Source organism: Aulonocara stuartgranti, assembly GCF_965226115.1.
Source record: "Aulonocara stuartgranti genome assembly, chromosome: 1".
In the NCBI taxonomy this organism is placed as follows: Eukaryota; Metazoa; Chordata; class Actinopteri; order Cichliformes; family Cichlidae; genus Aulonocara; species Aulonocara stuartgranti.
The window spans coordinates 18,235,890-18,248,463 of NC_138939.1; the positions used below are offsets into that span (position 1 = coordinate 18,235,890).

General features: G+C 40.1%; 2 protein-coding genes across 5 annotated transcripts in view; one reads left to right on the plus strand and one right to left on the minus strand.

The window, feature by feature from the left end:
- The window catches only part of furina (furin (paired basic amino acid cleaving enzyme) a), an 85,000-nt gene extending 75,162 nt beyond the window's left edge, over positions 1-9,838 (minus strand). Inside the window, exons 1-2 of one of the 4 annotated variants that reach the window (XM_082536291.1) lie at positions 9,604-9,838; positions 1,860-2,177 (exon numbers count right to left, since the gene is read on the minus strand). In XM_082536291.1, the coding sequence (XP_082392417.1) occupies positions 1,860-2,063 (204 nt within the window). In that variant the 5' untranslated portion in view covers positions 2,064-2,177; positions 9,604-9,838. Of the gene's footprint in view, positions 1-1,859; positions 2,178-5,360; positions 5,390-8,988; positions 9,218-9,603 lie in introns of those variants that run through there. The other 3 variants (XM_082536293.1, XM_082536292.1, XM_082536294.1) reach the window with 3 other exon arrangements.
- The window catches only part of gfod2 (glucose-fructose oxidoreductase domain containing 2), a 317,249-nt gene that overhangs the window by 128,172 nt on the left and 176,503 nt on the right, over positions 1-12,574 (plus strand). The gene's annotated exons all lie outside the window — the stretch shown is intronic.

Here is a 12,574-nt window from a genome sequence, read left to right on the forward strand (position 1 = left end):
AATATTGTTCCCTGAAAACGAGGTGAGGCTACACGGACTGAAACATCTGCTTGTTCCTCAATCATTTTCTAAACCAGTCAAAATTAACATTTTTAAAAAATTGTATATTTATAAAAACAAAAGTAATACACACTGGCATTTAAAAAGGAGACAAATGGGTCACTACCTACGAGCTTACCTCAGTCCCAACTCTGTCAGTTCGTTAGTGTTTTTAAAATCACGTGAAACTTTATTAAAATTTACGCGACATTGCAAAAAAAAAGTATTATTTACATGTATAATTTGAATTGATTTGAGTTAACAACTTAACAATTTCCCAGCCTAATTAAATATTGTTTGAATAATGTTTATTTTACAAATATATCCACTAGTTTTCACTTTCTTGGGGTGAAATAATAGATCCAACGTAACACAGCTCTGTCACATATACTTAAAGTTACTTGTTATGATTGTTTCATACAGAACAAAACAACTTTGAAGCTTGAAAAATCCATTTCCCCGAGACATGTTGGCCACATTTCCTTTCCGAGAAGAAATAAAAATAATAAAAACTTTATAGGGACTCATTACTATTCCATACAGACGTATAAAACAATTTAAAAGGAGGTTATTTATTTATTTAGATACTTTTCACAAGCTGCAGTATTACATCTGTGGTTTTATTTCATACATGGGTACTGGCTCTATGTTGACTTTAAAGCTTATTACCCTAGCGTGACACCTGTTGAGCCATTTTCCCCTCCTATTGGGTTAGCTGTTAATCACCGATACATGACAACAATTCAGCTTTTGAACAGTAGTCAAGACAAAGAAAACACTCCTTCATGCTGAAAGACTAAATTAACCTTCCCCCTCTTTTTCTTTTGCAAGGGGAGGGTGTGATGGAGTTAAAGGATAACTTTGTTAATTGGCTTCCATCGAGTCCAAACAGGAAGTCATTAAAAAGTGCCTGAAGATTACAGGAAATAATTATCTGTAAGTTGCTGGCCATATCTTCTGAGTTTGAAAACTATGAGCATTGTAAAATCTTCATTTTATATATCAGTACCAAGTTTAGGAATATGCACAAAAATCTGCTCATTATTCAGTGTTTTCACCTTTGTCTTGTTTACTTAGATTCTTTAATATCGTCATCAATAAAAACTATAGACGTTATGAGGCGTTTCCTGCTTTAGGGGAGGTTTGTATGTTTGTATACTGCAGTTTTAGCCTACAGTCCCAACTAGCTCACTACCTAGCTCTAAGAAAACTAAAACCAGTTTTTTAAGACTATTTAAAAATCAGATTTCTTGGAAGAAATTCATGCTTCTTGTAGAACCCATCTCATAACAATGATCATGAAAAAAAAACACACTGGCAGGACAGGTAATACATAATGCTTCCATCACACCATAACAATACAGTCACACAATGGGCCAAAGAACAGAAAACCGGTTTTAACTGGAAACATCAACAATGTGAAGAAATCAGAGTGCTTGTCTTCCGATGACGAAGTTTGCTCTCAGACTGCTGAGCCAACAGCAAGCCAGAAAACAATGGCTTTAAAAATAATCACTAAAATCATCAAGAAACTCTCAGAAATGATTTCATAAATGTTTAGAGAATATAATAACAGAATTTACCAAATCAGAAATTAGACATAACAAGGGCACACTGTGCTCATAGCTGCAAGCCCACCTTCTTTCTTCAGGAATTAGATAAGCCCTATATTTAGATAATCAAATTGAGGTTTGTTTAAATTTCATATGAACTGTTTATAACCCCTAATCAAGAGTACTTCAGGTTTTTGACACTCCGATATGAAAACAATGCAACAGCAAATGCAGGAAAAGAAAAAGAAAATGCAGCTTATTACTTACGTGTCCATAGTTGATGAATCCATGTTTGCTAGCAATTTGATCAGCCTCCTCCTGACCTCCAGGTACGTGGACAGCCCATGTGTTGGTGTAGACCTTCTGACCCTGTACCGGTCCACAAACCAGCAACACCAACAGAGGCACAAGCAGCAACTCCAGCAGCCTGAACCTGCGGCCTACGGAGGGAGATGGATGGCCAGTAGCCATGGGTTCCCCTAGTGCAGCACAGTCACTGAGCACAGCGCCTCTCCAACAGGCCGGGGCTGCTCACAGTACATGCAGGTGCACGGAGCGTCAGAGAAAAGGAAAGTCACAAATCACCTGAAAAGAAAAGGCAAAAAATAACAAAAGGTACAGTATTAAAACAAGATACCGTAAGGTTTTAAACTAACAAAAGATTTAAAGATTTAAAATCAAATTTCCACAGAACACAAGAACAAACACACGCAAGGGAAAGAGGGGAAAGTAAACAGTTTAATTTTAACCTTATCGCCTTCCTTTATTTGGTGGATTAAGGAACATAAAGGGGAACAAGAAAGAGATAGGCTTGGTGTGGAAGTTTACAGATTTTAAATTACACTGTAAAGTGACTGCAGAGGTGTTGCAAAGAAAACTGACCACATTAAATATGTTAATCTGTTTTGTTCATCCACCCCAACAGGAGTTCTGACCACGCACGTTGCAGCCCAGCTAAACACAGCCATTTGATAATCCCACAGGAAGAGCCGGACGCCCAGCCCCAAAATGATGTTGCGGTCAGACACGCAGCGGCAAATTGTGGTGTTCACGCTCTCCTGGGAGGATACAGTAGATGCAGTTTACAAAAAAAAAAAAAATGCTGAGGTATACCGAGTTGGCAGCAGAGGTGGAGAAATGTGGTTGGAAAGCTAGACTACACCCCAGATGCTGGGGGAATCACAGCAGAGGCAGTTTTGGTATGAGGTGCAGGATCAGCTTGAGGGACGAGTTTGAATGCCTGAAGGTAGCAGCAGCAGCCACCGAATGGCTGAGGCCAAGGACAGAACATCAAGTGTTAGAGGAGAAAGAAAAAAAGTTTCCGATTTGAGTGATGCCATTTCTTTGTAAAATGCTAACTGATGTGTTATCAGCCACTCATTGGAAAACATCTAACACAATCTTATGAATGAGACAAAGCAATTTATCTTATCAAGCCACAGCAGCCAGTGCGAGCCGAGAGATCTCAGCTTGCGGTGATTGTTTGCTGATACAATTTTGCGTCTGAGCTGTTGTTTAGAGTCAAGGTCAGCTGTGGCTGTTGAGACCATTATCCAAAGTGCTAACTCTGTTGTAATCTTAAGCTCACTATGCTGCACTAAAAGTGCTTCCATTCGGCCTTTTCATCGCATCTGTTCTACTGTGGGATGGAGCTTTCCATCCTTTCACGGGTGTTACAGCCTCTGTGTTAGCCATTCGACAAATTAAAAGACTTGAAATTATCTCGCACTCCGAATGAACAAACAAGCGCTTCGAGATTTCCCTGAGCAGTTTGTTGTGAGGCACGCATGATGTGTTAAGAGGTGGAAGGAAAATTTAGCTGTGAACTTAGGAGTCACTTTTAGTGCATAGTGTTACCAAAGACAGATTAATATCCCACCAATCCATTCATCACAACAACAGCACACAAAACAAACATCTTTACTATATGAATATTATATATATTTACATTATCTTTGAGGTGCAGTAGGAAGCAATCTAAGTAGGAATGTTTCATCCCTGTCCTGTACCCTGTCCTTTTTCCTCCAATTCTTCCCAGGAAGACACTGCAGCATTCCCAAGCCAGGCAAGAGACAACATAATTTCTCCATCAAGTTCTGGGTCTGCCCTGGAGGTCTTGTTTCAGCTGGATATGTCAAAAATATCTCACTTGGGAGACATCCAAGGCACATGTTCAAATCAGCTCAAGTGGCCCGACACTGGTTGTCAACTTCTCTTAGAATTCCAGGATTTTACACCAGAAAACCCCATTAATCAACAGATACGTGACCAAACTTTGTGTATCACTTAGAACTTGATACATGAGCCATCAAAAACAGCCTGATACTTCCGTCCATGCCTTAAGATAAGGGAAGACATCAGGATCCAGATTAGTTTGTTACATTTTCTTCATTAGAACATCAAGACAATGTCTTCTGGGTTTCTGATTTAACTCCTTCCAAAATTCCTGGAACAATGACCTGCATCCACACCATGGTTTAATCACTTGTAATTCGGGAAACCTTTTAGTAACACTGTGAGTAAGCCTGAGAAAACTAACCAACAAACAAACAAAATCAAATCGATTATGACCTCCTTGGTGGAAGTAAATAAACACTTTGAATGAGTATCTACTGATTATTTTGTTGTTATCAAAAGCTGATACTCTGCTGAACACTCAACACAGTTCAAGGCTGCTTCCCAGGAACCTCTGCACTGTCAAATGTCAAAACACCTCTAACACCTTTGTCCTAAATGTGCAACTTTCAGTGTGATTTTTTTTGTTAGGTTTATATCAACCATGATGTAAAAAAAATGAAATAAAAATATGTGGTAGATCTCCATCACTTCAGTATTAAAGTTTCTAGAACAATGGTGGCTGTACCATTTCTCCACTGGTGGAGCTTATTGCTCAGAAACACAGAGGAAGTCTCCTGGCATAACCTCCTCTTCTGCATACGTGTCAAAACATCTTTATCTTTTGTTGCCAGATGCTATACACTGTAACAAAATGTCTTTGGTAACTTTATTGCCTAACACAATACCAGATTAACACAGAGTATGCCAACTCACTTGAATTAACAACATCTACCTTTTAAAAGCTCCTTGTTATCTGGAATAAATAATGCACATGTAGAACTGACAGGCTGCATGAGGTGAGGACTTAAAAGTGTACATCAGACATCAGAGTCCAGACATTTACTCAGCCCTTTACTAGGTCTGACTTTGTTCAGTGTGTTGTGAAGCTACAGGTCACATCATTAGCAAAAAGCAAGCAAACAGGTCAGCCCGGCTCTGGCTGACATGTCAAGCTGCTAATCTATGTCAGGATGTTTCAAGAGTAGATTTTCATTGCATAAATCCCTTCACATCAGAAACAACTATAAATAAAAAGGGACATGTATAAGAAAGCGAGCAGAACAAATCAGGTGTCAGAAATACATCTCAAAAACACCCAAATCCCTCCATCGCCTGTTAATTCCCTCTCTCTGTTCAGATAAGCCTGTTTTACAAACACAGAAATATCTAGCTAAATTAAAAAATTAATCCAAACGCGCCATATTAATTACACGTTTACCTTTTCATTGCCCACTCAATTTGTACTGAAATAGACACACAAGAGTTTGCTCCTGTGTGGATTTTACATCCTTCTGAAAAGCTCAAAGGTTACAAGCTACTTAAACAAATATTTGCATAAGTATTAAAATTAGGTTAAAATGATCTGATTTTTCTAATTAAAAGGAGTCAAGCACTCAAAGTATTACAGACTAATATGACAGCATAACTCACTTAACTTTGTCTTCTTTCCTGTAATGCAGTAAGTATCAGCGAGTGGCCGATCCCTGTGCTCTGTTTGGTTTGACACGCACCTTCTTTAAAGCACTTTTGCCTGTGACCTCACCTCAGTGCTCAACCACTCAGTTTCTCCAACGTCAGCTTGGAAAACCCACATACCGTGGCCCAACAACCACTCAACTACTTTACAGTCTGCGAGAGACAAAGACGAAGCCGACCACTGGGCTGCGAGGTCTTTAGCGTTACCACGGTAAATGATACCATATGTCAGACTGCGATAACACAGGTTATTACAGAAAAAACCTGCACCATATTATAATTAGCCAAGTATCATTAAACTCAAAGGATAATACCGCCCTCATTACCGATCTCATCAGGACAATTTAGAAAGGAAAACTGTTTACACCTCATCGGTTTATTGTTTACATTTTAATGAGATAAAAATGAACTCAAATGCATTTAGCCCATATGACCCTTTGAGAAATTCAAATATCTGGCAATTAGGATTCTCTCTCACATTGTGACATACACAAAAATCAATATTTCTCCGTTGGCGACTCAAAGAGCCTCCAGAGGGTTCTGAAGATAATAATCTGTGTGTGTAGCAGAGTGATGAAATGACAATAACGATACTGATAAGTTGAATCATGAAAATGCTACGAACAACATAATAAAAATTTAATTAGCGCTCTCTGCTAAATATTGCAAGAGATTAGCGGAGAAGTGAAGTGCTCAAGCCAAAAATATTCTCCAGTGTGAAACGGAGAACCCCAGTGCACCACAGCAAGCGTTCGCATCCAGGATACTACAAACCGTCAACTTCTACTTCTTTAAACTGTCTACAAGCACAAGTCAGCAGTTCTTGGACGTCTACGGTAAACCACAGTTTCTAAATGTGTAGATAGAATCCTCAGGGACAATCTGGTAATTCCAATCAATTGACATGTTGTGATGCCACACGTTTACATTGCCTAGTATGCCCAACAACAACCCCAGACATTTTTTCTTTCATACATAAGCAAGAGCACTGTTCTAGCCAAAAGTGCAAATAAACTTGTTTAACCGCTTGTGGCAAAAAACACACCAGTGAGTACAACCAGGATATAAAGGCATGCAAAGAGGAGATACGAGCACCTGGTGGCGTGCAACCCAGTCACAAACAAATGACTGAGCCAAACACTCGCCTGGATGGAAATGACTGCTAAAAATAAAAGCGTTACTTAATTTCCAGGTAAAACATTACGTAGCCTACTTTTATGCTTTCATTTGACTTTTAATGTGTCACTGTTGTTGTACTATAATGCTCCTACTGCTGGTGGCACCCTGTGACAACAGATGCACATTTCGAATTAGGCAGTCTGTCATCGGAAACTACCCTTCATTTTGTTCCCACTAATAAATGCTGTTGCCTGCAAGCTGCAACCACCAATAACACTTTCACTGTTTTTCATACATCTTTATAAATACCGTTATTGAAAATTTTATTTAAATATCATGTTAGAATTTTGAGGCTATATCACCCACCCCTAGTATCATTAGCAGTATTTGGCAATTTCAAAATCTGACGTTCCAGTATGTCAGACAACATTTTTCCCTCCTTTCAGAAACACAAAGAAACAGATTTTCTTAACATTTGATATGCATTTAATTGTTTACAGCTCTGCTAAGATCAGTTGGTTGTTGCGTTCCAAACCCATGTTGCCAACAGGAAGTTGCAGAGTACCCTCTGGTTTAAAAAAATAAAATACTATCACAATATGCATTCTCAACATCTCGAACATGGTTGAAAGTTTCTCACGCGTTTACTTTTTAAAAACATTTTGATTAATCAGCTGTTCTAAATGGTGATGAGCAAAAACCAATCAGCTTTACCATGATCGTTTTTCTAAAATGCATTCATCAATAACCTCTTAATAGGTTATCCCACCCCTGTTAGAGACAGAGGTAGGATTATTCCCCTCTCCCTAAGAGTAACCTTTTAAAAGAAGCCCACTGAACCAGCAGAATATTCGTATTTCTATCCTTCCATGTGCTGAGGAAAGCCTCTGGATGACACACAGGTTTCACTGCTGAATAAAGCAGGAAAACAGAATTCATGGCATTTTGAGAAGTGTAACTGCAGTGTTAACTTCTTCCTGTCACAGATTTTCACTAAAGAACTCAAGATGAAGCCTGCTTTTGAAATAGATACCTGTATTATTGAAGAGAACAAAAAGATAAAGGAGAAGAGCTTTGGGACCACTACTGGTTCACATGTGCTTTTAAAAAAAAAAAAAAAAAAAAAAAAAAAAAAAAAAAAAACACCCCACTGCTGTGCATCTTTATAGAACAAGCCCTGTGTTAAACCCAAACCTGGCACAGCTGCAAGTATAAAACCCTTTCATTCAACATGCCAGGAGTACAATGAAAAACATCCAAGCTGAACCTCTCCTGTTATTGTTTATGCTCTTGAATGCAGGTTTCTAATAGCAGGGGTGGCTTTTTATTCATCCCCAGGGTGCATGTTCTCACCATTTTCCCATTTTTTGCGTATCCCACCTTCTTAGACACACAACTATAACCAAACACATCATCAGTGCAGTGTTCCCAGTTCTAAAAACAAAACCTTCATTGTCCACAGAATATCATGTGCTTTGCTATCATTTTTTAGGAGTGAGCTATAATTTTTATTATTAAACCTATTTGGGGGTTACTGGAAGACTGATTATCACTCTGCCCTATTAGTGCTTGCAAGCAACACAAAAAAAACCAAAAAAAAAAAACAAACAAAACTTGCTCATCTGCACCCCCCAACATGCGTTTTGTTCCAGTGTTGTCATCTAACTACTTCTCCAGACTTCCTGCTGCAATTTCAGCATTAATGTATCATATAAACACCTCTGTAATATTTTTTTTCTGACCCCGAGAGCTCTTTCTACATTTTAATTTTTCTTAAAAGAGCCAAGTGCACAGATGAATTCCGTTAAAAATCTGACATAAGGAAAAGCTTGCTCAGATCTATAAAGCATCAAATGCTTGCATTCAAAACAACATGCATTGTGTTTTTGTAATGTGGTACATGTCACTGCATGCAAGGAGCTTTACAGCTTGTTTTTATGTTTATCCATAACGATGAGCAGCTCTATATTGCCACAGCAGAGAGGTAAAATTATCAGTAGGTGTAACAATAATGGGGAAAACACAGAGGCACAACAAAAGCAGGTCAGCTCCCACGATCAGTGCAGCATATAGTGTGACACTTAATATTCAATGTTCAGTCACATTTCATAAACCCCAAACGAGATTTTCAGGGAAAGCTAATCCAGATTATGTCTTAAACTGTACAAGACTTGCATGTAAAGCAGGCCAGACAGCGAGGTAAATACAACAGCACACATTTGCCAAAATAACAGCAATAGCTGATCAAGACATTACTCAAAGCAAACTGTATGTCTCAGTCTCCATATGCATTGGATATACAAGAGTTCCTATAAACTGCATGTGGCAACAACAAGTACTTAGCCTTCAGAAGACGGTAGCAGAGATTAACTGCAGTACAGATCAAGAAGGAGGAAAAAACTTCTTTCTCGGGCCTTAAATGCCAAGAAAAAAAAAAGGGGGGGAGAAACGCTTTGATGTTTACCAGCTAAAGTTGAGAGGTTTTCGTGTGTCAGCTGACGGCGGAGTTTGCGGTCGCTTAAACGCAACTCACAGGTTAAGTCCGTGACAACAACACGCTGTCATAATTTGGCTCGGAGCAAGAGGTTTGAGCTGATCCGATGAGGACTCCTGCGCTTGACAAATATGTCTGAAACTGTAACCGCGCCGCGATTAACGCAAACTTGACGCCGCGGTAGGCTGGGCTGTTCCGTCTCACAGGTGCCTCCCCTTTTCCCCCCCTCTCTCATCCGCCCCTGCCGAGCATTTCCTCACATTTTACTCCTCACAGCACGGGTCACGAACGCCACGATTTTTTTTTCTCCTCCACTCCGCAGGAACAACCACAGAAACCGGACGCGGCGCAGTCGACGTCAGCTCGGCATGTGTGTGTATGTATAGGCGAGAGGTCTCCCCCCTTTTCAAGCAGACACCCACAAACTGACAGGATAACAAAAAGAAAACATCAACACGTCGTCCGGTTCTGCCCTGTGTCACGGACCCGGTGGTCCTGACACCGAGGGCTCGGTAAACTTGGCAGCCCAAACAAGTAACGACACAAGCTAAAGCAGACAGGAAACTTACCGACGGCTCAACTTACCAGCTGCCGTTTACATCCTGCTCCACACGGCTTATTGGTGCCTCACACCGCGGTGTTAGAACCGACGACGACGCGACGAAACCGCAAAAAAACTGATAACAGCGAACTGCTGGTTATAAATAGTCATGATAACCCTCCGGTGTGTGGCTGAGTGGTCCGTACAAGCCCCAGGAAATACGTCACGGCCGTGAATGTAGCGGAGACGTTAGAGGAAAACTACCGAGCTGCGGCGCTGCTACAGCCCCACCTGCCGGCCACAGGCGGCGTCGCACCCTCATGCCGACACAGAGGCTGTGTCCGGCAGTTGCCAAACACGCTATTGATTCCTAGAGGGGTCATTTATTATAGTGAAAAACACGCAGTGGAGGCCAATCTGTTACGTGTGCGTGACTGTATGCCAATAAAGCTTACTGTAGTTGAGAAAACTGCTGTTGGGCCTATTAATTTACCAGCTTCCTTAACCTTTAAATGGTTGGTAAAAAAAAAAAACATATTTTATGTCACGGTGCAGATTATGACCTTTTGGCATATGTGGAAAACAACCTATATGTTATCTGAAACAGGTTCACTGCGTTTTAAAAAGCACATTTGCAGCATCTGGTCCAAGCCTGATGGCTATAATTTCCTTTGTTACAGTTTTCTCCACACAAACTCTAATTGTTTGTTTGTTTGTTTGTTTGTTTGTTTGTTTGTTTGTTTGTTTGTTTTATCTCATGATGCTTCCACTCCCAGAGCCTGGTCCTGTCCAAGGTCTTTTCCTTTTGAAAGGGAGTTTTTCCTTGCCACTTTCACAGGGGCTATCTCATACGGAGTTGTTGGATTATTGGGTTTTTCTCCTGATTACCTTCCAGTGTAAAGGACTTTGATTCTGTTTAAATTCTTCACAATCAATCCCTTTGATGTATACCAGTATAGTAAATTTACATTTACACAGAATCTCAAAGCACACCTGGGTTTGCCTCAAAGCATGCAGGTGACTGGCTTAGACCAAGGAGGACCCCTATCGCCTCACCGTAGGAGGGTCTCCGTGTACCCCAGCTTTCCCCACAGTGCAAAGACATGCATGTTGGGTTAACTGGTGATTCTAAATTGGCTGTAGGTGTGAATGTGAGTGTGTTGTCTGTCTCTGTGGGTCAGCCTTGGGACAGACTGGCGACTTGGCTAGGGAGTACCCCGCCTCTCTTTCCATGATAGCTGGGGTAGGCTCCAACCTAACCCTGAACCAGATAAGTGGAAGTAAATGAATGGATGGAAAACTCATATGTTAATAATACTGACTAGTCCCTGCTTTTCTGTGTCAGATTTAACCCAACTCTAATTAGATGCATGCACCATGTGGGCTGCCCCTGAAGCCAGCGCCTGGTTCCCTTCCATATGGGGACAAACTCAGCACCAGGGTTGCATGTCATTAATTCATCTCTCTCACTACATTTTCTGTCAACTGTCTAATGGAGCATTTTAATAAATTAACACACTACCTCAAAAATAATGGAAAAAAATTAACATAATATCAAGAAAAATTATTAACTATTTTTCAGATTATACAGGACCCAGTTTATTAAACAACCTCCAGCATAAAGCAGGATTTTAAACCTACTCCAGGTCCCGATGGGCAGGCCCATTTCTTAAACCAGAAACCAAATGATAAGCAGTGAACTTGGGGCTCTAGGTTCAGTTTCTCACTTGCCTCTTTCTATCAGCATCCTTCAATAATTTAGTGAGGCCACCTGCAACAGTCTATGGAGCAAACACTTCAAATGCTATTGCATTCATCAAATGTTAAACTGTTGCATAGTTTAAACTATTCAACGGTGCCTCCGCTCAAACCTGTTTCCTTGACTACCCATTTTCCATGAGTGCTTATTCAGCTCACTGGGGGCCTGTCACAGCTGACTCAGGGCAAAAAGAGGGGTAAAACCCAGAGAGATCATCATGTCATCACAGGCAACACAGACACTCACACTTCACATTCACACCCACTCCTAAAAGTTAACACACTGAAGTGAATATTCAGACAATTTGCAGTTTTAGACTTTAAAGTCTCAAATCATGACAGCTAAAAGGTTGTAGCAATGGCTAACTGAGGCTACATCTTTTAATTACTGACTTACTGAAAGTGATCAGTTCAGTAATACAATAAAAAAACAGAAATGTTCATTTTTATCCCTTATCTCTTTTTAACTTATTTATTTTTATTGATAAGTTAAAACAATAACATATTCTGCAGATTTTAGAGTATTTGTTTGTTTGTTTGTTTTTTGTTGTTTGTTTAGAGAAATGAAAGAAATTGAGTTTGTCTTGCAAAGCTTATACAAGATTCATAAATGACGTGATTGCATTTTTGTCCAGAGACGGTAAGCTGGGCACACTCAAAGGCCATATCCTGCGGTATTGAAGGATTCTTCCATCAAATATGCAGCATTTCATAAAATGAAATGAAATCCTGCTGTAGGGGGGGGGGGAATCTTTTAAGCGCACTGAAAGCTCTATTTTCACTGACACAGTGCCCGTGTTATAGTGTGCAGTTGTGCCTTGCTACCTTTTGAGAAGCAGCCAGCATTCTGACAGGATTGAGAATCTATTATTATGCAGCTATAGTCGGGGTAATTGATAGGGGAAGAGAATCATGGTGGGCAGAGTCTGCAGGCTTCATCTCTGTCGTGGTCCCTGTGGTTTCCACTTCTTGTGCCTTCTGTGTTCCACTTTCTTTGTTATCATGTTTTCTTTCAGTCTTAATTCTCAGCGTTAGCTATTACCTATTTGTGGTGACAGCCTCTTTTACTTTGAAAGTTAGTTTTTTCATGTGACTTGTTTTTTTGGCTTTGTTTCCTGTTTTTTCAACTGAAAAGGCATATAGACATGATCAAAGTGAAGTTGAAACTGAACATCAGAATTGAGAAGAAAGCTTTGAATGTGGCGTGGTTGTTGGTGTCAGACAGGGTCGTCCGAGTATTTCAGAAACTGCTGATCT